Source organism: Rhinatrema bivittatum, chromosome 6 (genome assembly GCF_901001135.1).
Source record: "Rhinatrema bivittatum chromosome 6, aRhiBiv1.1, whole genome shotgun sequence".
NCBI lineage: Eukaryota > Metazoa > Chordata > Amphibia > Gymnophiona > Rhinatrematidae > Rhinatrema > Rhinatrema bivittatum.
The window spans coordinates 108,764,320-108,790,835 of record NC_042620.1 but is presented as its reverse complement, the minus strand read 5'-3'; the positions used below and the strand labels follow the sequence as shown (position 1 = coordinate 108,790,835).

The following is a 26,516-nucleotide window of genomic DNA, read 5'->3' as shown; positions in this document are numbered from 1 at the left end:
AACTCTGGAACTTCAGGACACTTGCCTGCAACTGCTTTTGCCTTTCTAGGAGGCTTTGAGCCAACTAACTTGCCAATTAACTCCTGAAATGCTTCCACTCTGCTGCACCTGCAATACAGTACACCCACTCGATCCAGACCAGGTTTCTGGTAGTACTGCCCAGGCCTTTAAGCTCTCTGGCTTCTGCACTTGCTAGCAGTTTCACTTTCAGTCTGGGCCATGCACTGCTTAAGACACAGTGCACAACTGCTTTTTTCTCTCTCTTTTTTTTCCTTTAAAATTAAAAAAGGCAAAAAAAACCAAAACCCCACCTGCCTTACCAGCACTGACTTTACTGAATATAACAGTTCTATCTTCAGACAGGACTTGCCCCCTTAGTCTGCAAAGGAAAGCCTAACCTGCATGCAGGCCCCACAGACCCCTTTCTGGTTTAATCAATTTTCAGTTCTTTTTTTTCTTTTCTTCTCTGCTCTTCTGTGAGTCAGAAAGCTTCCAGCTTTCAGTGCTCTGAAACCCAAGCAGCACTGCTTTTGTTCTGTCCCAATCCCCTTCTTTAGGCAAAGCTAGACATATTTTTCATGCAGCCTGCCTTACTTCAGTGTGTTTCTAGAGCACACCCTTTTCTCAGCAGCACTGCTTTGCCTCCAACTTCTTTGGCAAGCCACACAACAAACTTCATAGTCCTCCCTTGAAGACTCAGGGTTTTTCTCTGTGCCCAGCATAGAGAAAAAAATCCACGACCTGATACCATATATGAGAAACTGAGCAGTGTTTCCCAGGCTGGCGGCACAAAGCCACACAGACTCCAGCCTTTTCTAATGCAATTTTCACTTCATATATATACAGCACTTTAATAGCATGCAGACTGCCTTACCTCAGCAGCATTCACTTACACACAGGGTTTGTGGACTGTCTTCCCTCTGGACAGTGTACACTATCTCCCTTTGGTTTGGTCAGGATAGATTTACAGGCTCTGCCTCTCTTGTATCACAGGGACCTTCTAAACCTAGCTGAGCTTACCCTCTTATGCTCCCCAGCTGGTCCCGCCCTCAGGCTTCTCCCTGCCCCAGTAGGGTCCCGTCCTCAGAGCTCTCTCCCTCTGTGGGATTTAAGGTGGATCAGGCCCCATGCTTAATCCCGCACAGATTTAAAGGGTCACTCTGTCACAGGAAGTAAATATAACATTAAATTTATCTGCAATGGACAGAAGTAGAAGTTTAACTCACACATCTAACCATTAATTCAAAATAAATTGGAGGTTCTCGTGTCCAGTGCAGAGCGACTCAGGTTCCCTAAGGCTAAAAGATTCTTCCACGGGACCAGAGACCATCTCACACACACATGTACGTTAATACTCATGCCCACTAATCCCCCAACCCCTTTCTAAAATACTCTCCATCCACCTACCCCTCAACACTGAAATACCTAATCCCCACCCACTCACTTACTCAATCCCCAGATATCTACCAGCACTCCTACCAACTCAGAAATCCCTCCAACCCATCTATCTAGCTCCCAACTCACTTACTATCCCCTCCAACTATCTATCTAACCTCCCATCCACTCACTAAGGAACCCTTTCTCTTGCCTACCAATACCCACATCAACTCACTGACAACCCCACTCATCTACCAAGGCCACAATTCACTCACTAAAACCCGACCTACTGACAAGTCCACCCATCCACCTACCTCCTTCCAATTTAGATATCTTACCTACATATTTACCTAGATATCTTACCTACATATCTTACCTACATATTTACCTACATATTGTGTAGAATGCTGCCTCCTTGCTTATTCACTGCCCATTTATAAAAATGCTGCTAATTCAGCTGAGCTCAATGGGTAGATGGTTAGGGGTTAGGTTGATGAATGGGTAGAATGCTGGGTAGATGGGTGAAGGGGATGGTTTACTGAGTGAGTGGGTAGAAAAGTGGGTTAGTCAGTGATACTGGCATAGGGGGATGGGTTGAGGCCATAATAGGAGGGAATTAGTGGGTGGTTAGGCTTAGGAGATGGGAAAGAACATAATGGAGTGCAACAGGTTTAGTTAGGGGAGAATAGAGAAAGGGTGTGCTAGAGGGTGCGGACTGCCTGGATTCAGGCTGCCCAGATGTAAAGCACTCAGTCTCAGGATGCTTGGGGGCAAGCACTTGGACTTAAGCTGCCTGGGTGCAGGAGACCTGGAATCAGGGCCTTGGGGGCCTGGATTAGAAGGTACAAGGTCTCTAGGTTCTCAAATTGGAGATCCTATGTCCAGAGAAGGACCATCTTGGGGATCCCAGGTCGGTGGGTGGCTGATTCTTTAACTTCTATTCACTTTCCATAGAAGTAAATGGAAGTTAAAACTTTACTAAGCCCCACTGAGGTGAAATAAAGTTTCAGCACTAAAAAGGAAGTAAAAAAGTATACTAATTTTCAAATGGAGCTTATTACATGCATTAGCAAGCAAAGGAGTACATTTATTAAGCCGCGATAAACAATTAATGCATGCAAAACAGCATTTATCACACGATATCGCACAATATTTTGATAAAAAATCTGCCCCTTATTGAAATTAGCATAAAGTTTACTAATGCATGCATAGCAGCTAATGCACAGGTTATCCTATGCAAATAAAATAGCATGGCTGACCAAACCCGCGTTATTTTCCAAACAGTTAGCAACATTTTCCAAAATGGCGTTGATCAGCCCGGGGCCTAGAAAGCACTCTAGTTCCCCACTGGACCATCAGAGTACTTTTTTATGGTAAGGTAGGTTCTGGAGGGTGGGGACAGGCCATCAGAAACCAGGGCATCTTTTTAATGTTGGGGGGAGCTACTAGACTACAAGGACATCTATTTTATATAAGGAGGTCTGTGTGGTGGGGGAGGCTGCTACTAGGGAGCTAAGGGGTTTTTGCTTTAGGGAGTATTTAGAGCAGGGGGTTCACTTTAGTGGAAAGGGGAGGGGCTTTGGAAAGTGGGCAGGGTGTTGCCATGCTCCACATATTTCTATTTTTTAGCAGTTTTTTACTTTTGAGCTGCCTTGACAGGTGGTGGCGGTTAGGCGAGGATCTGCCCAGACCCCCAGGGTATTTTGGCAGTTTAGGAGGGGGGATATTTTTGGTCAAGTGGCTCTTTAAGATGGTGGCAGCCCTGGGTGAACATGGCCACCATCATGTGGTTTTCCCCATGATATTTTTTCTCGTGGCATTTTTCCATGTAACGCGCGTCCAAACGGGAGCTAACGGTGCGCTCGGCCTGAGCGCACCGTACTGAATCGGCCTGATAATATGTGTGATAAACCTGAGAGAGAGCAGCGCGCCAAGCCTAGTGTACTTTATTACATTAGCCTTCTTGAGTCTTCATATTGCTTGACCCTGGTCATTATGTAGCCTTGATAGGGAAATGGGGGGGGGGGGGGGGGGAAGAGCAGAAATTAAGTAGCCATGCCCAAGCTTGCAATGAAACATGGAAATATAAAAATGTGCACGTCAAATTTTCATTAAGTATATATATGTATGTATGTTTGTATAATTTACTATACCATTTTCTAAAGCCTCTGCATCAGGAACTTCGCTTTTATCTGTCTGGTGTTGTGAGGATATGGCAGTAAATTCAATATTTCCAGTCATCAAGATTCCAGCCAAAATTCTGTACACAGAATGTACTTCCTGCAAAAGATATCAAGAAATATCTTTACCCAAAGATGACCTATGAAAGAGAAAAACCAGTCCAGATGTGCCTCAGGGAACCCAGGAACACGCACAGCATACTAGTTTTGGCAAATGAAAGATGATTTTAAGTATCTTCAAGGTTAACAAACATAGCTCCAAATGAGTACCTACTATTGCAAGGAAGAATATGTCTAAATTGAAGAAATTAAATGAAGCATTTTACATTCCCAAGTTAGAAACTGTAACATACCATGAGTTTGATTTTAGCAAAATCCTGTACACTGATAACTTCCCTAAAGGTTTTCAGCAGAGATCTCACGCAGGGAAATCTTATCAGGATACTCACCAGGATCACAGGAGAGCCTACATTTTCTGCTGATGGGAAAACTGTAAGCTCACAGGTCTATGAACAGTGAATATCTGGTGTCAGGGAAAATACTTGCTGTCCTGAATGTTAACTCACCTTGAGCTACCAATGAAAAGGCCTGAGCTAAATACACAATTAAATAAATAAATTCTGTTTTTCATAACTGACGAGGGGAGTGTAGCTCCCAAAAGCTAGTCAAGAAATGTATGGTTAATCCAATATTTTTTTGTTTGCTGACCTTTAGTTCTGTGCATTCACTTGACCTAACATGGCAAGCTCATACTTTATCTGACTGCCCCACTGAAACTATCGGAAGAAATGTGCACAAAAGTCACCTACAGAAATCTGACAGAGTAACACCAAGCCCAGCATTTACAGTTGTCAGTACTGAACAGAACCATCTAAAAGCTTAGTTCATAGGCTTTAAGACTGTAAAAATGTTTATCCTTGTTAAGTATTGTCTTGCCACCCATAAAGTGTGACCCAGATAAGTCACATTTCCTGTGGTGATCCTATGTAATTTGCTGTAAGTAGACTCTAATATAATGTATTCATACATGGAACCATATTTTCCATAAACTATATAAGAAATGGGTAACCCATATCTTATTCAATAATACTAATCCCAAACCTCAAAGACAGAATAAATCCAAGCACCTCCTTGCTCACAGTTAACAGAGAACAATTTACTATTAATCCACTCATCCCTCCAGTCCCAGTACTAGTAACATAACAGGTCAGTGGAGAGGAACTATGAAATTATTCTAAAGACAACAGCACATGGATATGTGTTTAACATTTTTGCATGGCAAACTGATTTAAGGAGGAGAGAAATATCCTGGTAAGTGCCAGGATAGTCTCTGTTTCTCTATCCCTTGCAATTTTTTTGTAATTGTAAGCAGACTGACTTTGGAGTGATCCTAGATGAACATCTGGCCACTGCTGTAAACTTACTAATGTCAACAATAATGATAATAATCACCATCAGGGATGGTAACTTTGATACTGGTGCGCAAGCTTACTCAGGCTTACGCAAAAAAGAAATGCGGCCCTTGTAACTGGGGGGGATTTTGGTATATACACCCGCTGACACAATTACCAGATTCCCCAGTTTCCCCAGTACGTTCCCAGTTTGCCCAGTTAAAGGATAGGACTTCCTAACCTCCTCACATATTTTTTTGCTATACAAGCTGTTTGAAACCCCTTGTCTAATCTGGATTGCTAGGCACATATAACAGGCTGCTTCAACAGATTGTACAGGGTCAGAGTTACGGACTTAACATCTTTTGAGTTGTTTCTATTCTTAGTTGATGTTTTAGTGTATACATGGTTTAAATGTATATTTACTGTATTTTTAAATTTGTATTTCTGCTTTGAGCATTTTTAATGGAAAGGTGGCCTATAAATGCAAATAAATACATGCACATATCTGCCGTGCCCCTAGGAGGGAGGGGGATCCCCCTTTCAAACTCCAAAACTTATGATTAGGAAGGGAAGGGGTGGTCCTCCTCTGAAATTCAGATCCTGACCGGGAGGAAGTGGGGTCCCTGCCAAATTAAAAAAAAAAAAAATAGAGGCCTCTCTTCGTTCTCACTTTTCGACACAGAACAGCAGCAGCCCTAGGGGCAAATGCCCCCTCTGCCTAATGGAAAATCAAACTCTGACTAAAGAACTCTAAGGATGGTACCAAGCTAACAGTTGTGCAAACCTCTGACTAAGACACCGAGACTGGTTTAGGCCAGGGCTGGGTCAGATTTCCCATAAGGCCAACCTAGGCCATGGCCTAGGGCGCAGCACTCAGGGGGGGGCGTATATACAGCAGAAATAACAATCAAACATTTACACATTTTTCAGTATTATTTTGAAAAGGCCATATACATTAAATAAATTGAGCGGTACATTTACATTGCCCATCTCTACAGTTTGCGCTGTCTTGCTCAGTCACAGGCAAAAAGCATTTGCTATTTCTCTCTCACACACTCAGCATAAACCACGTGTTAAAGGAAATTTCCAGATTTGGCGTTACAATAGTGATTCCAAGTGATTGATTACGCTCACATCGCTTGTCTTCTACATATCTACTGAGAATAGGTACATAAAATATATCGTTACTACTTTTATATACTGTTTTGTTAACTCAGGGCTAAAAGCCGTAAGCAGAAAAAGTTGACTGGGGTGTTTGCCAAATTATAAGGGGGCTGTGATTTTTATTGCAAAACATGAAACATACACAACTTATGGCTTGTTTATGCAGCATCATTTAATGTGGTATAATGTAAGTCTGACAAAATGCAAAACATTTCAATAAAATTCTATAATGTCAGATGAGAATCAAAGTAAAAAACAAGCACACTGAACTTAGGGGCTCATTTATCAAAGTGCTATATGGCGTTTTTGCATGCATTAAGCTGATTTTGCTTGCAAAAAATGCCTTTAACGCATGCAAAAATGCCATTAATGCATGCAAAAGCACCATAACGTTTGGTGTGATGCAAATGAGAAAAAGTGGAGGATATTGGGGTGGGAAGTTTGGCCAAGTGGGTTGGACTTATGCAAAATCATGTTGCATGGCTTTAATGTGAATTTTAACTACACCTTTTTCATTTGTGTAAAGCTGTGCTATAGGGCTTTATTGTGGTTGTGATGGTTTTTGCACATGCCTAGCTGTAATGCCCTCACACTAGATAGGTATTTATATCTCTATGGGAGGCCCACCTAGTAACTCGAGGTGAGGTTTAGGTATTAGTGTAGGGGTTAGGGGCCACTTTGACATTCAAAGTGAGACGTACGAACAGAACAGTACTATCTTGTGAAAATTTGATGACCTTTGGAGTGAGGAAACTCACCCAAAGATGAGATTTGTGCAATGTTCTCTCAACCTAGCTTGATGTTACCCAGGTAGAGCGTCCATCAAGCTAGGTTGAGAAAACAGTGCACAATATCACATGCAATATTTAGTGTATTTTGATAAATCCAGGCCTTAATTTGAAAAAAACTTTAATTCATTACTTACCAATGCTATGATTCCATACCGGGCCCCATTACTTTCTGCAGCTGAAATGGAGTCGCGTGTACCTGACCTTTCTTTATTTTGTTCTCACTAAAGTACAATCTATTTATTACAAAAGTATAAAATTATAGTACTTTATTTACAGACACTATTTTGGCACTTACCTCATTTGTGAAGCCTATAATCCGAAAGCAATGCTGAATTGCTTCAAATTGTTTCCTGTATGTCGCTTTAGTGACAATGTCTTGCATCACTTTCCCAGTTTCGTTATCTATATACCTAAATGCAGATGGAATTTTTAAGATGCCAGATCAGTCTGCACAAATCTGCAAACTAGTTTAAATAAACAGAAATGAAAGGTAGCTAGTTACATTCAACATCATCACAAATCTAGCTGAAATGTACCTGGGTGGCTTTTTTTCTGGAAGATTGTACTCTAATAGTTTCTTCTGATGATAAAGGCCAGCATAGATATAATAAAATATATGAAAATTCTTCTCTCCTCTGAAAGAAACATAACAGAAACACTGAATGTAACTAAATGTATTTCCATTTTTTTATGCAGAGGAATGTAAAGCAAAGAAGCAGTGAAATGGAAGCATATGCATTGCAAGAACCATAGCAGGAGCAAATGTATAAACAAGCTAGGAGATGAAGTACCAGTCTGAATCCAAGACTCAATTGCCTCATCCCATGCTCATGACCCTGTGTGTTGTCCAGATCAGTGTAGTGGATTGGTGATGGCAGGGCACCGTCGGAAATGCCAATAAGGATGTAAGAAACTGGATGTTTGGGACCATGTGGTTGGACAAGAGAGGGGAGGGGTGCTGGGTGTAAACTAAAAAAAGGAATTTTGCATGTTTATCTACCCAGGAGGGTGCAGCACAAAGGAGGAAAATTACAAAAACTGTCTTAGATAAGGAGTGATATCCTGCATATGGCTATACACGATGGCTGGCAGTTGGGGCATATCCTATGGCAGTGAGGGCAAGAATAATTGGGCTGACTAGGTGGTCCAGGCTTTTCTGCCACCAAATACTAAGTTATTATATCTCCAAAGACTGAACATGTTGCAGAGGGACTGAATTCAGCATACACAGGCAGCAAACTCTAAGATATGGAGAGAGAAAGAGAGGGCAGGAGCTATCTACCACAGCAGAAACCAGTTGGTTGTTCTCCCAGTCAGGGTGTAGCCCAAGTAGGTCATGAGTTGAGCAGAGAATTGAAAATATGAAATGGCAGTGAGGAAGCCACCACTTGGGTAAATTATGCAAATAAAATCTGTGCATACACGTGGTAACAAAATGATACGACACGTACACAGCCTGTTTTATGACTCTGGACTTTTCCAGTAGATACTCAGAAATCTTTGCACCCATTACAGCTCCTGTCGGCGTAAACATCATTTCAAGGTATTTTCCAAAACGACTGGAGTTGTCATTGATGACTGTGCATGCGTTCCCAAATGCTTCAACCAGAGGATTCACCTGAAGAATCTTCTCTCGCAAAGCACGGTTATTAGCCTTGACAGAATAGATATGGGTCAGATGGAAACTCGCTGCATCAACATATTCACCAAATGCTCACACAACAAACTGGATTATTTTAGCCTGCTTTACAATTACTAATATTAGAACTCCATATGCACACTTATCCACATAAAAATAGCAGAAACTGATCTACAGATGTACAGTAATATGACAATGTGAAAAATCACGGTCTTTGTTTCTCTGAACATTTAGATAGTGAAAATATGTTGTCACTAACTAAAAGTTTTCATGAAGGTTATAGGCAAGCAGGTACACAGTCTGCTAGTGAATAATATAATTAGATTCCAATTTCAAAATATGATATTCTGGGATCGGGTCAGTGATTGGAGCCTATGCGCAAGATCTTTCTGGGATTCAGCTTACTAGCCTCTCTTATATGTGAACTTAGGTACAAAACATAGGTGGAACATGAAAAACAACAGAATGAAAATGGAACAGGAAATCAGATGCAGTAAATCATGTATTACAGATGGACTGCTCTGAGACAACATATCAAATAATGTGTCTTTAAATTTCAGTAAGCATTATAATTGAGTATCCCTGAACATAAGAGACATGAATGAGACAAGACAGTATGGCTGTCAAATTGCAATACAAAGCTGTGCCTTCAACATATAGATTCCAGCAATTTTCATGACCCTTGCCAAAACTACTGCTAGTTTCAATCAACACAGTTTGAGTTTGCATCTTTCTTAGTGCTATTCCTGCATGAGGGGTAATACCTTTCCCAAGAAGGTCAAATGTTGTACGATAAGATGAGCACTTTCTGTCTTCCCAGCACCACTTTCTCCACTGATGATAATGCACTGGTATACAACAGAAATAATAAAATCATCAATGCCAATGTTAAACTACAATCACCAGATCCTTGCACTAAGATATCAGAATACAATATTGTGGTCAATACTTAGGACTTAAGGCAGAAAACTGGTTTCACTATCTCCTTCTTCACCCCACTCTAGCCCACCTTCCCACTTACATCTTGAGAAAATAGATATAGGGAAGGATTATTGCTTGCAGTCTCCAAATAAAGTTAGGAATGGGGCAATGACTACCAACGGGAAAGAGAAGCAAGAAGAATAACAAAAAGGTGATTGGAGCCACCAGCCCCTTTTTGAAGCAGTTAAAGGACCTAAGCCACTCAGCCCATTGTTGGAAGGAGCATAGTTAAGATCAAGGGAAGACAGGCAAGGAAGGGGAGTCAAGGGTAATGGCGGGGAGTCAGATAGGTAGCATTCATAAAATGTCACAGTTTGGCAGAATCTCACCATGGGCAATGGATCAAAGGGGAAAAAAAGAATGCTTAGACCCCAGGTGTAGAAAGAAATGGACTTGGGGGTTTCATTATGAAAAACATGCAGACTCGTTGTAGCACAAACTGGGGAGACAGCAAGCCAGATAAGCTGTCCAGAGCTCCCAGGGAGAGGGGACAGGGCTGCCCCAGCTCTGTTTGCCAGAATGAATTTACTACAGTATATTCTCAGGTGTAATATGGGGAGGTGGGTGGTCATTCAGCTTGTGCAGTGGGCAGCTTCACTACCTCCCAGTTGATGGTAAGGATGGCAGCTTTTTGCATGCAGTCAAGCTATATGGCTGGCAGTTTCCAGGAATAAGGAAACTGAATGGGCAACCTAGTGAGGGTCTACAGACACCAGTGGGGTGTGGGGGGGGGGGGGGGGATTTTGTTTGATATATTTTGTGTCATTTGTATGCGGCCACATCTATGCTGATGTTAAATGAGTATCACTAAATGCAGCTATGAACTTTTGTCACTGCTTAAAATGATGTGCAAGGATGCTTCTCTGGCACATTTTTGGCAGCTATCCGGAGTTTGTATAAAGATCCTAAGGCATTTATCTGCCTCAATAATTCAACTTCCTCTTTGTTTTCCTTGGGCAGAGGCACACGGCAGGGTTGCCCCCTGTCACCCCTTTTGTATATCCTGTCCTTGGAACCTTTAATACGTAAAATTAAGCTTTCTCATGACATTCCTGGGGTGGTTACAGGGAAATTTGAACAGAAAATGATGCTTTTCGCAGATGACATGCTGATGATTCTTTCGCATGCCAAATCCTCCCTACCTATCCTATTGGACCTCATTCATACTTTTGGCTCCTTCTCGGGTTTAAAATTAAACCTTACTAAATCTGAAGCAATGGATATCAATGGTACTCTTAAGTCACAATGGAAAGATTTTCCTTTACTTTGGGCCACAGATACCATTAAATACCTAGGCATTAAAATTCATAGTAATCCTCAGAAGTGGTATTCATACAATATAACTCCTCTAATCCAAACATTCCGGGTGAAGGTGGAGAGTTGGAACGCGTTTCCACTTTCTATCTCTGGCAGAATAGCGCTAGTTCAAATGATTTTGATTCCTAAGTTATTGTGTGTTTGTGTCTGCTACGGATGTTAAACAGCTACAGAAAATATTTAGTAAGTTTTATTGGAATGCTAAATGAGCTAGGATGCAATATTCTAAGTTGATGGTTCCTAAAGTGGATGGAGGCTTGGGAGTGGCAAACATTCGTTTTTATAATCTTGCATGCCTAATGTCCATGTTTCGAGACTGGCTGGGCTATGGTGGCAACTCCATGATAGTCTCCTTGGAGAGGAAATTACTGCAACCCTTGAACCTGGCGTATTTGCTACATGCACCTGGCCATGTAATTCCTGTCTCTGTTAGCAGCAATCTATTAATCAACTCTTTCAGGAGCTGCTGGCGCTTTCTCAGACGACATTTAAAATTACCCTGGCGTGTTTCCTATTGCCTCCCTTTGTTGGGGAATCCCGACTTTCCTGCGGGACAAGACAGTTTGCATTTCCGACATGCTCTAGACCCCAATAGTGTGTTAACACTGAATCATTTTATTAATCTGCAAACTAATACAGTTTATTCTTTCCCATATTGTTGTCAACATTTGCATTTCCAAGCCTCTGACTACTTATGTTATCTGCAGATTCGTAGTTATGTTAAGAATGTGACTTCCATGACTTCTACAATCCTCACGAATGGACCTTTTCAAAGATTTCTTCATTTATGCTCGAAACAGCTGATTTCTATTTCAACTTTTTATCAATTCTTACATACTACTGCGAATTATGGACTACACGCTGTAGTGGCGTCCCACTGGTCATCTGTGTTGGGCCAAACTATTACTGGATCAGCTATCCGGCGCAGCTGGCTTATCAACAAAGGGGTGGCGCGTAGTGTTTATATGAGAGAACTGCACTTCCGGATCCTCCATGCTCTCATTATCTGGCCGAGAAAAGCGTTTCTGGCCGGGATCTCTACATCTCATGTTTGTCCTAAATGCCAGCAACCCCATGCCTCATTATTACACTGCTTATGGGAGTGCACTCCTATCCAACACTTTTGGACATTAATTCTCCACTATATCACTAATTCATCTAGCACTCAGATGGCGTGGGAAGTGTCTTTTTGTATTTTGGGCCTTGCTTCACCTTCAAAGCACACACCTGGTTTATCAGTCCAACTTTTACATAAAAGTCGTTTGATGGCTTTACGGGTCATCCTACGTCATTGGATTTCTACTTCCCTGCCCACTGTGAAGGAATGGGTAGACACCATGTTGGACCTTTACCTTTTGGAGAAAAAATCTATTCCTTTGGAGTCGATAAAGAAGCGACGGTTGCTTGACTCTATCTGGAAACCATTTTTTAAATCCATGCCGATTACCGTACCTGACTGAACTGGGGAAGGAAACCAATCGACGTCCTTTTCTGTATCCGCCTCCCTGTACCACTCTGGAATGCACGCTCTGAGGATTACGCTAGCTCACAATCCAATCCTATCCAATATCTCAAGCTTTCCTATATATATTCCCACAACCATATTTACTAAGACTTTCCATGTTCTAAGGTGCTGGGTAGGGGTGGGTTAGGGTGGGTTAGGTGGGTAGGGTGGGATGGGGAGTTGGGAGTTGGGGGATGGGATGGGTGAAAACTACGTGCCCTAGACTGTACCATGGCTATTATCTTGTTTTTCTGATTGCTCATTGTTCAATTGTTCAGTTTGATTGTCTGTTGTTTTGTATTATGTCAGAATCCTGTTGCAATGTTTATTGTTGTACTATGGTATTGTTCTCTGTGGGCTGCGATTCAATAAACATATTACAAACAAAAAAATGATGTGCAAGGATAATCATCCCTATGAGAGGGGTGGGAAGAAGTACGCAGGTAATATTATGCAGTTACATCAAATTACTGAAAGCTTTATCAGTTCAGATTTTTTTCTAAAGCTTTTTTTTCCCTTTTATACTGTTGAGCTAGACTTATATGAAGGAAAATGAGAAATCAACAAATCAGAGCTGCTCACACCCCAGGAGGAGAGGCAGCTGTCACTAGAGTGGTAGCTCCTATCGGCCATAAAGACCAATGCTAAAGGATTGTCTCAGAGGCAACATCCCTCCAGCCCTCAGGTCTAGCTAGTTCCTGCTGCCATCTGGGCATCTTGTTTGGGGTGGGGAATTTAAAAAGGGGCAGGGGGAGACATAGTCACATAGTTACATCAGGGGGTATAGCTAGAGATGGGTGAGAAGGGGCAGCCGTCCAGTGGATAAAGCCCCTGGGGTGGAGGAATGAAATGCAAACATGGGCCAGTGGCAGAGGTAAAGCCAAAAAACAGAGTATTGCTTTCCTCCTACTATCCAGTTTGGGAGGGGGGAAGAGGACTGGGAATGTGAGTGCAGGGACAGAGGTGTGGGCAGAGGAGCAAATACCTGCCGTGGTTTTAAGCTACAAAATTGCTTAATATAAAAGAAGGTCAGAGGTCCATCAAGTCCAGCTTTCTTGTAAGTGTGGCCCCTGAGTGCCCAGGAAGTGCAAATGTTGCTAGTCTAAGGATGTGCAATGTTAAAGTGGAGATTTTCCCCTTATGGGAACTCTGTAAAGTGTGCAGTGAAGTGACGTGATATTGTGCTGTTGTAGTAAGGTGGTGCTTTTCCTCCTATAGAAGATGCTATAGGTATAGGTCATTGGATGTGAGAGGTTTCAGTGACTAAAGGTCATCTTTTGGTCAGAGGGTGTGGCACACACCTTTTCACAGACAGCTTGTTTTATAGCACCTCTGTGCTCGGTTTAAGAAGAAGGTTATAAAAGCCCTGACTCTACTTGGTCTGGGGTTTCTACAGAGTCTCAGAGCTAAAAGGAGGATGCAACTGTGACCCTCTTTCAGGGCTACAGGGGTGGAGAAGCAGGAATTCAGGCACAGATTCTCTCCCAGAGTCTGAGGAAGTTCGAAGGGAAGACAAATACGATTTTTGTGATGCAGCTTTGAAGATTTTGAAAGAAAGCCGTACTTTAACTGTGGAGGGAACTTGCCTTGGACCAGGAGACAAACGGTGCCAGCAGGAACTTGCTACAGAGCTCGGAAAGGATTCCTATCCGCAGAACAGAAGGATTTCTTCCTTGAGTTGATCAGAATGGTGAGTAACTAAGTGTGATATTGGAAAGGAAAAGAGGTCCAGGATAGACTGAAGAAGAGACTGTGAAATGAGAAATAAGTATTGTTTTTTGTTGGGAGGAAAGAAGATCTGATTAGGAACTGTAATTTCATTTGGCTACTTTAACTTTTTTAATGCTGTTTCATCATGTTTTACTCTAAATTACTTGCAGCAAAGTATTTTTATGTTGGAGCACAATTGTTATGGACATTGGTTTATTTCTTGGGAGTGTCCCTGGCCCAGCACTGGCCCTGCAGGTATTCCTGCCCCCAGCCCATGACCCCCAGAGACTTTTCCCCCATCTTAGGAGATCAACCCCAGTGCTCCCCAAGGCTGGGAAGATGACCCTAGGTGGATCTGGGGTTATATAAGAATCTAAAAGCTATCTCTATGTAGTATTCCATAGGAACACAAAATAAAATTTAGAAAACACTGTGCATCAGTATCCCATATCAGCAGGAGTAAAAAATATTTTTAAAACACCACATATGGTGGTCATCTTAAGATCCAAGATCAGTACTTTTCCCTAGTGTGGGGAGACTAATTCCAGACCTCAGTTCTTGACAGCTGCAAACAGGAATGGTTTACAAAACATTTTGAATATTCTTGGAAAATATTTGGTCAGTTAAATTTCAATATGGTGGATAACCTAAACACCATGGGGCGGATTTTCAGAGCCCTGCTCGCGTAAATCCGCCCAAAACCGGGCGGATTTACGCGAGCAGGGCCCTGCGCGCCGGGAAGCCTATTTTACATAGGCCTCCCGGCGCGCGCAGAGCCCCGGGACTCGCGTAAGTCCCGGGGTTCTCGGAGGGGGGCGTGTCGGGGGCGTGTCGGTGGGCGGGCCCGGTCGTCGCGGCGTTCCGGGGGCGTGTCGGCAGCGTTTTGGGGGCGGGTACGGGGGCGTGGCTACGGCCCGGGGGCGTGGCCGCGCCCTCCGTACCCGCCCCCAGGTCGCGGCCCGGCGCGCAGCAGGCCCGCTGGCGCGCGGGGATTTACGTCTCCCTCCGGGAGGCGTAAATCCCCCGACAAAGGTAGGGGGGGGGTGTAGACAGGGCCGGGTGGGTGGGTTAGGTAGGGGAAGGGAGGGTAAGGTGAGGGGAGGGCAAAGGAAAGTTCCCTCCGAGGCCGCTGTAGCTATCCGGTGTAGCTATCCGATTTCGGAGCGGCCTTGGAGGGAACGGGGGGAGGCAGCGCGGCTCGGCGCGCGCAGGCTATACAAAATCGATAGCCTTGCGCGCGCCGATCCAGGATTTTAGTGGATACGCGCGGCTCCGCGCGTATCTACTAAAATCCAGCGTACTTTTGCTTGAGTCTGATGCGCAAGCAAAAGTAGGCTGATCGCGCTTCTTTTAAAATCTACCCCCATATCTCTTTGTGGTCCTCGAGGATAAGGGTTGATTAGCTCTACCTTAGTCTATTTTATCTGATATCTTTTTCCTCTAAAAACTTGCACAATAAGGAGGATAATTTTCAGCAGCCCGTGTACAGTTAAGTCTGCAGGTACAAAATACTTGCAAACTTTAGCCTGAATTTTCAAGGCAGATTTATTCACATAAATCCCCTTTGAATATTTGTGAGTGTCCCCAGCACATATGCACAGGAAGTTATATCTGCTCCTGAGCAGGTGTAGCTATCTGCAGGTACATTTACACATATGGGGAGACCCCCCAATTTGTATCCTTTTTCATTCTAGTAGTATACAATATTTTGGGTGGCAGAAACCCATACGTTCTTATTGCTTGAGGTATTGTGGAAAAATTGTCTGTTCTACCTGCACTTATACCATGTGACCATTAGGTGGGATTTGTTATAATATAGAACAATGGTTTTCTAGCTGAGGTATGGAGATGTGTTAAGTTGAAGTTGCCAAGGGCTTTATTGTGGGTTCAACTTTCTCCTAAGATGATGGGATGATCTGATTGGTTGCCTTGGAGGGTATAAACTCTGGGTCCCTTTGGTGGGTGTGGCCCTTTCTAAGATGGAGCTGGGAAAGAGAGGGACCTCCAGGATATAGCTGTCCTAGAGTAGCCAGCCCATAGGTTTGTGAGGCCCGGAGACCCCTCCAGTACAAACTGGGCCCTGTAGGGGTTTCTTTTATCCTGAGGAAGTGGAAGGGAAGAGGGATGGAAGAAGAGACAGGTCTGCCTCCCAAGGAAAAGACATCCTGGAGAATTAGTTGGAGGGATATCCTAAGCTGAGGGAACCCTGGAGCGAGAACCAGAATGAAAGAAGAGAGGTTCCTGAGATCACAAGGTTGTGAGTAGCCCTGGAATTGGGTGTGAGTGACTGGAGGTGATAAGAGCTCCATATTCCAAGGTAAAGAGCAGAGAAAGTGGAAGGATGAAGCATGGGGAAGGATCTAATTTCTGTTCAAGTGAGGAATGGAAGAATGGTACTTTAACCTTTGGGGTATCAGATATTTTTATTGCAGTGTAAGTTTGTCTGACCGTGTTTCCCATGAACTCTGAATAAATCAGTGAATGATTTGTACATCCTCTAAGTTATACGTACCTAGTTACTTAGCTGGGTATTCACAGATAATAAAAGTTTAGAGTTTGGTTGTGACTTGGATTGGTGTGACTTTGTTTGGCGAGACTTTATTTATGCTAGCTCTGGTACAGACTTTTAGGGACCAGATTCATCTAGGGGGAGAATGGCTGAGGCACTCCGTGACCAGTCAGAAAAAAAGTATTCTGCCCCACTGTTTCCCAAAAGGGTCCACTTCGCCATCTGCATGACCCAAACGTTAGATCCCTCAAAATAAATTAGTGATCCTGACCCTCACATTATGGGGCCAAAGTCTCTCGTTATTTTATGTGCTGGGTGATGGGTGTTGCATACGCATACTTCTGAAAATCAAAAATAGTCCTGTAAATGCTTTCTCTGCCCCACCCCTCCCCCCAAATGCCTATTTTGAGTGCGGGGAAAAGTGAATGCATAATAGAGTTACATCCATAGTTTTCTTGGCACAACCGCCCCACCACCACCACCTCTTGGATAATTTTCGAAAGCCGATTTACACACATAAATCAAGGTTATGCACGCAAATCCTTTTTAAACTTACTCCCTTACTGTTGAAGTTGTTTAGAGTTAAAGCCATGACTGATTTCATTCTGAAAGCTATTCATGTTTATGAAACTTTCTGGGATCCAAAGTACTCGTTTGACATTTTTTTAATTAACAAAATGATGGAAAATACATCATTTATTTTAGAAAGCAGTGGGTGACAGGTAGTTTGATTCTATGACACTGACTTGTGTGCATGAAATATCATAGCAGTCACTATAGTCTAGAGATTATCGCTGTATATACATTGGCTATAGAAATTCTACACCTATTTGAACATTTTTCACATTTTGGTATGTCAGTGCATCAGACTTGCATACATTTACAGTAAATGAGCTTGTGGAGTAAAGATGGTGGAGTGGCTCTGGTTGTCTGCTTGCTGTGAGATAGTTTTACCTTTGCTGCTGTTTCAGTTGAAGATTTTCTTCACTATTCCAGGGTAAATTACAATAATTTCCTGAAGCTACGTCTACTCCTTTGGTACAGCAGAAAATGGATGACTTTCTGAAGGGAGCTGTGGGCTTGTGGGAGGATGTTCCCATTTCCAAGATCAATCGGGGAGAGGCTTTTTCAGATGAAAATGAGGTATCGCTTACTCCTCCTCCGAGCTCAGTACCTCCATCCTCTAGTCTAGACAGTCCTTCTCAATCCAGTCTTTGGGGCACACCTAACTAGTCAGATTTTCAGGATATTCACAATGAATATGCATGAAATAGACTGCATTTCAGTGTGGATATCCTGAAAATCTGACTAGTTGGGTGTGCCCCGAGGATTGGGTTGAGAAGCACTGCTCTAGGATACATCCGGGAACCGTGTATTGATAGTAATGGGGGGTCATTCCACTGAGTGGAGGCACTGGAAGAAAGCCCTGGGGATTTTGTTCTCCTGGAGCCAGATTCGCAGAGCATTTGAAAGTCTCTGCAGTGGTGGATTCTTGGCTTTCCTTGGAGCTTCCAGAGCGTGAGTGATGGCTTCCCTTGATTAAATGCCCCTCCCCCCTTTCCCATGATTCTATCTAGGCAGTTTGGGTTTATTTGGATTCTTCTTTTACTAATATCTCCAACAAAATTATTAAACTTAATGAATCCATCAAAGCTCTGGCTGGAAAATAGGATCCTGATCTTACTAATATGTGAGAGATTAAAGAGGTGGATTAAGGTTTTAAGGAACTTAAAGCTGTTAATATTTCTGTACTTAAAGAAAATAATTTAGTACATAGGCATATGGAAACTCTAGAGAACCAGATTTGTTATTAAATCTTCATTTTCTTACTTTTCCTAGAATTTTCTCTGTCTCCTTTAGAGACCTTTGAAAAATATTTAACAGAGGTGTTATTGATTTCCTCTGAGGGGTTTCCTCCTCTAAATAAGATCTATTTATTTATTTTTTTTTTTTACCAGTGAGGAGGATTTCTGGTTCCAGCGTTGAAACAACTGAAGTACAGCCAGGGACATATATGGACATTTCTGCGCTTACAAACTCAGATAATGTAAGAACCAGTAGCGCCACATTGCTAGTTTCACTTGTGTTACAAGACCTGGACACTGTATTTGGTCTATATTTTCAGAAAGCTGCTGAAGAATTTATGGCTCAGTGTATCTTGGTCTTGCTAAATGTGACCAGGACCACTCAGAATAGGCAAAAGAGATTTCTGTCTCTGAGGCAGGACACCAGGTCTCTTATGGCTTCATTTTTTGCTACAATATCCATGTAAATGATTAAGCTCTTATGCTCAGACTAATTATGTTTTTATGATCCTGTGCAGCTTTGGTCATTTCAGACATGAGGAACGTTATTAGTGTCCTCATGAGAAAGGAAAGGGAAGGGAATAGTTAAGGACTTTGTTCTATTGCCCCAGCTATCGTTAATGCCTTCTTTTTAGGATTTTTCTAATTTAATTATTATAACATTATTTTCTCCTTTAATTCTTTTTTCTTTCTCCTTTCCCCCAAATATATAATTGTGGCCTATATTGGGATTTCTTATGTTTTATTTGCATTGTATTTTCCTTTTGCTTATTGTAAAATCTTGACTTTTTTTTACAAGATTGTCTTATGGAATAATTTTCAAATTGAATAAAGATAAAGAAAAAAAAGCTTTTTTTTCCTACATAACATATCATATGGCACATCTTTCAGATCAAGAAATGTTTTGTTGGGGGACAAAGCAGTACATATCTGAGAAACAAAAATGAAATCCAACAATTGATAAGTCTGCACCTCCCTGAATGAATATATGGGGGAAAATCCTTTGGGTCTGTTGGGATAGGTTTCCACCAACTTTCTACACAAAGATTTGTCAATATTCAATCATTCATCTCTACAAAACTGTTCAAATACTGTCAAATTCCTGGAGGAATGTTGATGGACAGTAATCTTCAAATTATGTTACATATTTTTTATTAAATTGAGGTTGGGGGCTCTGACTGGGCCACTCCAGGATATTTGCCTTTTTGTTCCTTAACTACTCCAGTGTAGCATTGGCTGTATGCTTTGGGTCGTTGTCATGCTGAAAAATGAACTTCTGTCCCAGTATCAGGTTTCTTGCACAGGGTAGCAGGTTTTCCTTAAGAAATTTTATGTATTTTTCTCTATTTATTATCCTTTCTATGCTCACAAATTCCCCAGTCCCTGCCAATAAGAAATATCCCCATAACATGAGGCTTCCACCACCATGCTTCAAAGTAGGGAAGGTGTTCTTTGGGTGATGTGCTGTACTGGGTTTGCGCCAAATATAACACTCTGCATTCAAGCCAAAAAGAAATATTTTAGTTTTGTCAGACTACAAAACCTTTTGCCACATGGCTACAATATCCCTAGGTGTTCCTTTGCATACTTTAAATGGAATTCAAGGTGGGCTTTCTTGAGTAATGGCTTCCTTCTTGACATCCTATCATAATGGGCACATTTGTGGAATGCTTGGGATATTGTAGTCACATGTACACTATGAACAGTCATGGCCATGGAAGGCTATACTCTTTCAAAGTTGTCAATGGCCTCATGGCTGCCTACTTGATCAGGCTCCTTCTTGCTCAGTCCTCCAGTTTGGAGGGACAACCTGAACTAGGCAGGGTCATGGTGGAGCCACACACCTTCCTCTACTAAATAATCCTCTTGACCATGCTCTAAGGGATATTTAAGAACTTTGCAATTCTATTATATCCACCCCTCCTCCCCAATCTGTGTCGTTGTCCCAGAATTCTTTGGACAACTCCTTGGTTGAGTCTTGGCTTTAAAATGCACTACTCAGTAGACAGAACCATAAGAAAATGCTGAATTTATCCCATCATCATGTGAATCAGTACAATTTAACACAGCTGGGGTCAATTCACTTGGGGGAAGATTTTCAAAAAACGCGAATAGGCGTACTTTTGCTGGCGCATCAGACGCCAGCAAAAGTACGCTGGATTTTAGTAGATACGTGCGGAGCCGCGCGTATCCACTAAAATCCTGGATCGGCGCGCGCAAGGCTATGAATTCTGTATAGCCGGCGTGCGCCGAGCCGCGCAGCCTACCCCCATTCCCTCCAAGGCTGCTCCGAAATCGGAGCGGCCTTGGAGGCCCTCCCCTCACCTTCCCCTCCCTTCCTCTACCTAACCCACCCGCCCGGCCCTGTCTACACCCCCCCCTTACCTTTCTCCGGGGATTTACGCCTCCCGGAGGGAGAAGTAAATCCCCGCGCGCCAGCGGGCCTGTTGCGCGCCGGGACACGACCTGGGGGTGGGTACGGAGGGCGCGGCCACGCCCCCGGACCGCCCCAGGGCACCCGCCCCGTAGCCACGCCCCCGTACCCGCCCCCAAAACGCTGCCGACATGCCCCCTAAACGCCGCGACGACCGGGCCCGCCCCCCGACACACCCCCGACACGCCCCCCTCGGAGAACCCCGGGACTTACGCGAGTCCCGGGGCTCTGCGCGCGCCGGTAGGCCTATGTAAAATAGGCTCACCAGCGCGCAGGGCCCTGCTCGCCTAAATCCGCCCGGTTTTGGGCGGATTTAGGCGAGCAGGGCTCTGAAAATCCGCCCCTTGGTTTGTGCTTCTAAAGATGATTGGTTACACCAGAGCTTTAGGTATTTAGGATTGTTGCAGAAGTAAAAAGGGTGTGGACGCTTATCTAAACAAACTATTACATGTTTTTATTTCTACTTCATTTTGTAAAAAAAAATTTTCATTTGGCAATTGTGGAGTAGGATAAGTAGGCAATGGAACAAACATTATTTTAATGTATTTTACTTCTAAGCTATAAAGCAACATAAGCTGAACATTTCAAAAGGAGGTATAGACTTCTTATATCCACTGTATGCAATTATACATGTAATCAGCATTTAAGCAGAAAAAAATTGTATCGTCATAGAAAACCAGTTTTATAAGTTTCTAAACACTCATTTTGTTTTAGTTATTTCAGTTATCCTAATTCCTGTTTTTGCATCTTAACAGCTGATAATCATCCAACCAACCCTATTGAAAATGCCTCAATTAACTCCAGCCCACTGGTAGGCTGTTTTAAACAATGGTTGATTTTAAAGCCCCTATGTGTGCCAAAGCCAGGAGATATGTGTGTGAGTCGGCCTAGCGCATGCCATGCAGATTTTAAATCTGCATGGGTATGCACGTATTTCCCACTATGTGCATAAATCACAAATAGCAAAAAGGAGTGGGGTATGGGTGGGGCATGGGTGGGGTCTGGGCGGGCCAAGTTTGAGGCATGAAGTCTTGTGTAATTATTTATGCACACAATTGCGCACCGGAATCCCCTACCACGTAACTTTACTTCTGCTATGGATGGCATGTAAGTAATAAAACAAAAACTAGACTAGTCAGTGGTGTTTTTAAGGGTCAGGGATAATAGGGTAAAAGGGAGGCAAGTTTGCTAGGTGATTTAAGAAGCCCTCTCCTTTACTGGGAACGAACTGTGGAAACAGTTAATTGCGTTGGCTCTTTTATTTACTAAAATTCCCCTCACTCATGCACTCGAGTTGGCATTTGTGCGCACATGCACGCATTAATATAAAGTCATACACAATTGTACGCGCATATATATGCATATGTTATAAAATCGCCGTGTCCATCTGTGTGCACTGACAAACATGTGCACATGGGCACCCATGTGCAAGTCTTAAAATTTACCTCTTACTGTGAAGAATGATTACCTGGTTTTAACGTCAATGGGCGTTTATTCAGTTTCAATTTATGCCCTTCTAGTTTGATCTACAGCAAGTAATTTGAACAATCTATGGGAACAATGTATTAAAATGTGCCAAATTTTACATAGAAGTTGAGACTTTCCATGGATAAAGTTTCTATTGGGACCCATATGCAAATAAATCCAGTAGAAAACTTATGGACAGAAATTTCCTACGGACAACGTCGCAAAAAAGATAACTCATTGAGGTATAGTTATTTTAATGAAAGCTGATTAGTGATGGCCCTTTTGCATATATTTTAGTACTATGAACATAGTTAATGACCTGCTTTGCATTAATTTGCATCACAACAGCTCATTAACTTTGATTTTACATAAAATTTCACCAGAGGAAACTTATGCACATAAGTTTACTACAGGAGAAGCTAACAGTTTTCACAAAGTTTGCTCTGAGCATAAAAAGGGAAAATTGTGCTCAGCAAGTTAGCTGGATAAATTTATCCGGCACGAGATATTCAGTGGCATGGGCCGCACCACTGAATATTCTCTGTTATCTTATAGTTAGCCAGATAAGTTTATCCAGTGAACTGTAAAACAGCCAAATAGCTGTCGTAGACTTATGTGGCTGTCTTTACATGTGAAGCAGACTTGGCAAAATTTGGCACACTTTAGTAAATCAACATCTAAGAGTTAAAACCTTTTAAACTCTTCTTAAATACTTTCATAAAAGCATGGTATCATGACTTCTAGAAGATGTCACTTTTCTGAACTAACCATATCTAATCTACATAATTTCTATGGATACCATAAATGATTCATCCATAGTTCATATTTTCCTTTCAATCTTATCAATATCATTCTTGCATTATTATATATGATACATGTTGTATGTTGCAGAATTATCTGTCAGGCTTTTTTTCTGCAGATCACTGACCAAACTCATTCCATTACTTTCTCCTGTTGTCGTCAACAGATTATTTTAGAGACTGCAGTGAAAATACTCTCTAGAAATGCTGCAGAGATTGGCACCACACAAACATAAGAGCAGAATGATAGGATAATTTTGTCAAGAATTTTCGAAGAATCTACCAAAAAAAATTCCTCGCAGCATCTTTGTGCAATATTTTGATGTCTAAAGCCAATTCCATAGACAAATTCGGCAGATTTTTGCAAGACTTCTAAAGAGAAGTTGCACAGTGGCAACGTTTTTTAAAAACATGTACATGTTGGAATGGTTCACTGTTATATTTACATTATTTCTTAGTTTATGAATGAAAAGTAATAAAGAAGGCTAAAAAAGGTTAAAATTCCATAATATGCTATTTCCTTATGCACTACATATTTAACAAAAAAATGTATTTTATAATAAGAATTCATTTTCACCTGGTCTTTACTGAAAGTAACCATGCCTTGATAAGCAGCATCTGCAGAAGCAAATATATGCGGGGGGTTGGAGGAGCGCTTCACGCCATGGTAAAGTTTAGAAAACTAAATAAAAGGGAAATAAAAGCAATGCTAGGGATTAAAAGAAATCATACACTCCTGTGATTAAGGATAATTTTGTAGTACATACAGCAAAAATATGAAATAATATCCTTTCTGGCCAGGAGACCAAGACCAATATTCAGCCACTATCCAGCTTGATAAACTTATCCGGCAAACTTAGACGAGATATTCAGTGGCATGGCCACACCACTGAATATTCTCTGTTATCTTATAGTTAGGAGAGAGAGAGAGAGAGAGAGCGAGCACCTTTGGGTGAGTTTTCTCATTCCGATGGTCATCAAATCTTCACAAGAGAGCACTGTTCTGTTCGTACGTCTCATTTTGAATGTCAAAGTGGCCCCTAACCCTTACACTAATACCTAAACCTCACCTCCAGTTACTAGGTGGGCCTCCCATAGAGATATGTCTCTTCGCTCTCTCTCCCTCCATGGTTGTAGAAGGACCCTTTACACAAATGAAAAAGGTGCAGTTAAAGCCGTGCGATACGGCTTCGCAAAATTGTGAACCCAGCCCGCATCGCACCATGCGTTATGGTGCTTTCGCAGGCGTTAAAGGCATTTTCGCATGCGTTAAAGGGGCTTAACGCATGCAAAAACACCATAACGCGATTTGATAAATGACCCTGTTAGTTAGCCTGATGTAGCTCTGACCCAGAATGCCCTTATCCTGCCCCCCCCACAGTGAGCTATTTAGACTGCTAAATAGCCGGCTAAATGGCAGCTGCTTGCCATGCCCAAATATTGAAACAGCATCATTTAGCTGGTTTAGTCCAAACTTAACTGGCCAAGCAGTGCTAAATATCATCCTCTTCCTTTCCCAGGGAATATATAGAGACTTGATGACCACCTCTAGGCCTCCTTTGACCTTGCCAGTGAGATCTGTAACATGCAACAAGTATAACCATTTTTCATTCTTGAGAAACCTTCCATGTATGGGAGGAAGTAAACCTGAAGCAACATGTCCTAAGCGTCCAACATGGGACAGCAGCTTCATGACTGGGACTTGGAGATACAAGGCTCGGGGAAGGAAAGTGACTTCCCAAGGTCATACAGAGAAGCACAGAGACAAGAATAGATGCTTAATTGTCAATTCCTTTTCCACATTCTAAAAACAAGATTTTTCCATTTCTTAACATGATTTCCATCTGATAAATAATCTGTGCTAGAACTGAAATGTTGGTCCTAAAGTTGTAGTAGATATATTTATGGTGTTTTATTAATACATTGTTACATTTTGGCATGCCTGGACTCCTTGGTGACATGGCAGGAATGATGAAATGCTGGTCTCACCTGTGGGGAATATATGCTGAGATTCTGGAAGGGGTTTAAGGCTATTAAAATATCTCCAACGTAAGTATAGATCTGTAAGTCAGCATACCGAGTTTGAAGCTGATGTATAATTGTATCCTAAAAAATATATGGGAATTACACAGCAATTATTCAGATGGAAAGAAAAGGTAAACAACATTATTATTATATCAAAGATAAACTAACATGTTATTGCGGCATAGATGTACAGTGATTATTTAAGTCAATGGTGCACCAGAAAATATGCTGCTGCCATGTGATGCAAAAAACGAAGCACTTGCTAATTATTTAAATGAGGGGGATAATGAGCTAAGCTCATATCCCTATATGCACAAAAATGTATTAACTTTCTCCTGGTCACATAGATGTGAGAAAGTTAACGGAGGGGGTTAGTGAAAAGGCTAGCACACCAATCCTGTATTATAGGGACAGTGCACTAGCCTCTTTCACAACTATCCTACCACCCATCTGACCCAACAAAAAGGCTACAGATACCCTGATCTTCCCATTACTCCTATAATACAAGTCCACTCAGAACCAAACCCAACTTCCTTCCCCAACATAAACCCAGAAGCCCACCTGACCATCAGAGACTTCCCTGATTCCCCCTATTTATTTAATTTAGTTCACACCTTTTCACTGGTAGCCCCAGGCAAATTACATTCAGATATTTCCCTGTCCTCAGTGGGCGTACAATCTAAGGAGCTTATTTATTAAAGGTTTTCTCCCATTTTGTGTCTATAGAAAAAAAATGCTTAGTAAATAGGGGCCTAAGTTTTTATTTGAAGCAACGACTTGCCCAAGATCACAAGGAGCATCTGTGGGATTTGAACCTTGCCTTCTCCAGCTCTTAGCCTGCTGCTGTAGCCACTAGGCTACTCCTCCATCTCCCCACTGGCTCTCTGACACACCTTTTTGTTGTGTCAGGTAAGTAGTAGGAAGGTTGCCAAAGAGGGCTATCCTTTTGCAGGCAGGCAAGGAGAGGGGCATTATACCTCTTGCCAATTTGCCTATCGCTCTCAAAAATGGCACCGTCTCAGCACCACCTGACACTTTGACTGCATGAGAATCAAAGCATGAAGGAACAACTGGGCAAGCCACCAAGAGATAAGCGACTCTCCTCCTGCTAGAGGGATGAGGAAGGCAATTCAGGGATGTCTGAGACCTGGAGAGACTGGCAAGGTGGTGGGGTCTGGACATCCATGTCACAGTCAACTTAGGTTTGGCTTGTGAACTTCATGGAGATGGGCAAGGAAGGGCTCCTCCCATGCAACACTGAAATCATTTTAAAGAGTATCTGCTAAATACTTCAGAACATAGAGCAAACATAAATACAGCACTACCACATACCCAATGTGTAGAACATTAAAAGCAATTGTAAAAATATATCCAGAATAACCTAAAACTATCCAAATTCACATCATCAAAATAAGTGTG

At 42.3% G+C, this 26,516-nt stretch overlaps 1 protein-coding gene across 1 annotated transcript in view; it reads right to left on the bottom strand.

The window, feature by feature from the left end:
• The window catches only part of MYO3B (myosin IIIB), a 424,126-nt gene that overhangs the window by 275,559 nt on the left and 122,051 nt on the right, over positions 1-26,516 (bottom strand). The window contains exons 6-12 of the mRNA XM_029607903.1: positions 25,062-25,178; positions 23,650-23,754; positions 9,310-9,393; positions 8,358-8,560; positions 7,443-7,541; positions 7,202-7,316; positions 3,531-3,657 (exon numbers count right to left, since the gene is read on the bottom strand). Coding sequence (XP_029463763.1) covers positions 3,531-3,657; positions 7,202-7,316; positions 7,443-7,541; positions 8,358-8,560; positions 9,310-9,393; positions 23,650-23,754; positions 25,062-25,178 — 850 coding nt within the window. The remainder of the gene's footprint in view (positions 1-3,530; positions 3,658-7,201; positions 7,317-7,442; positions 7,542-8,357; positions 8,561-9,309; positions 9,394-23,649; positions 23,755-25,061; positions 25,179-26,516) is intronic.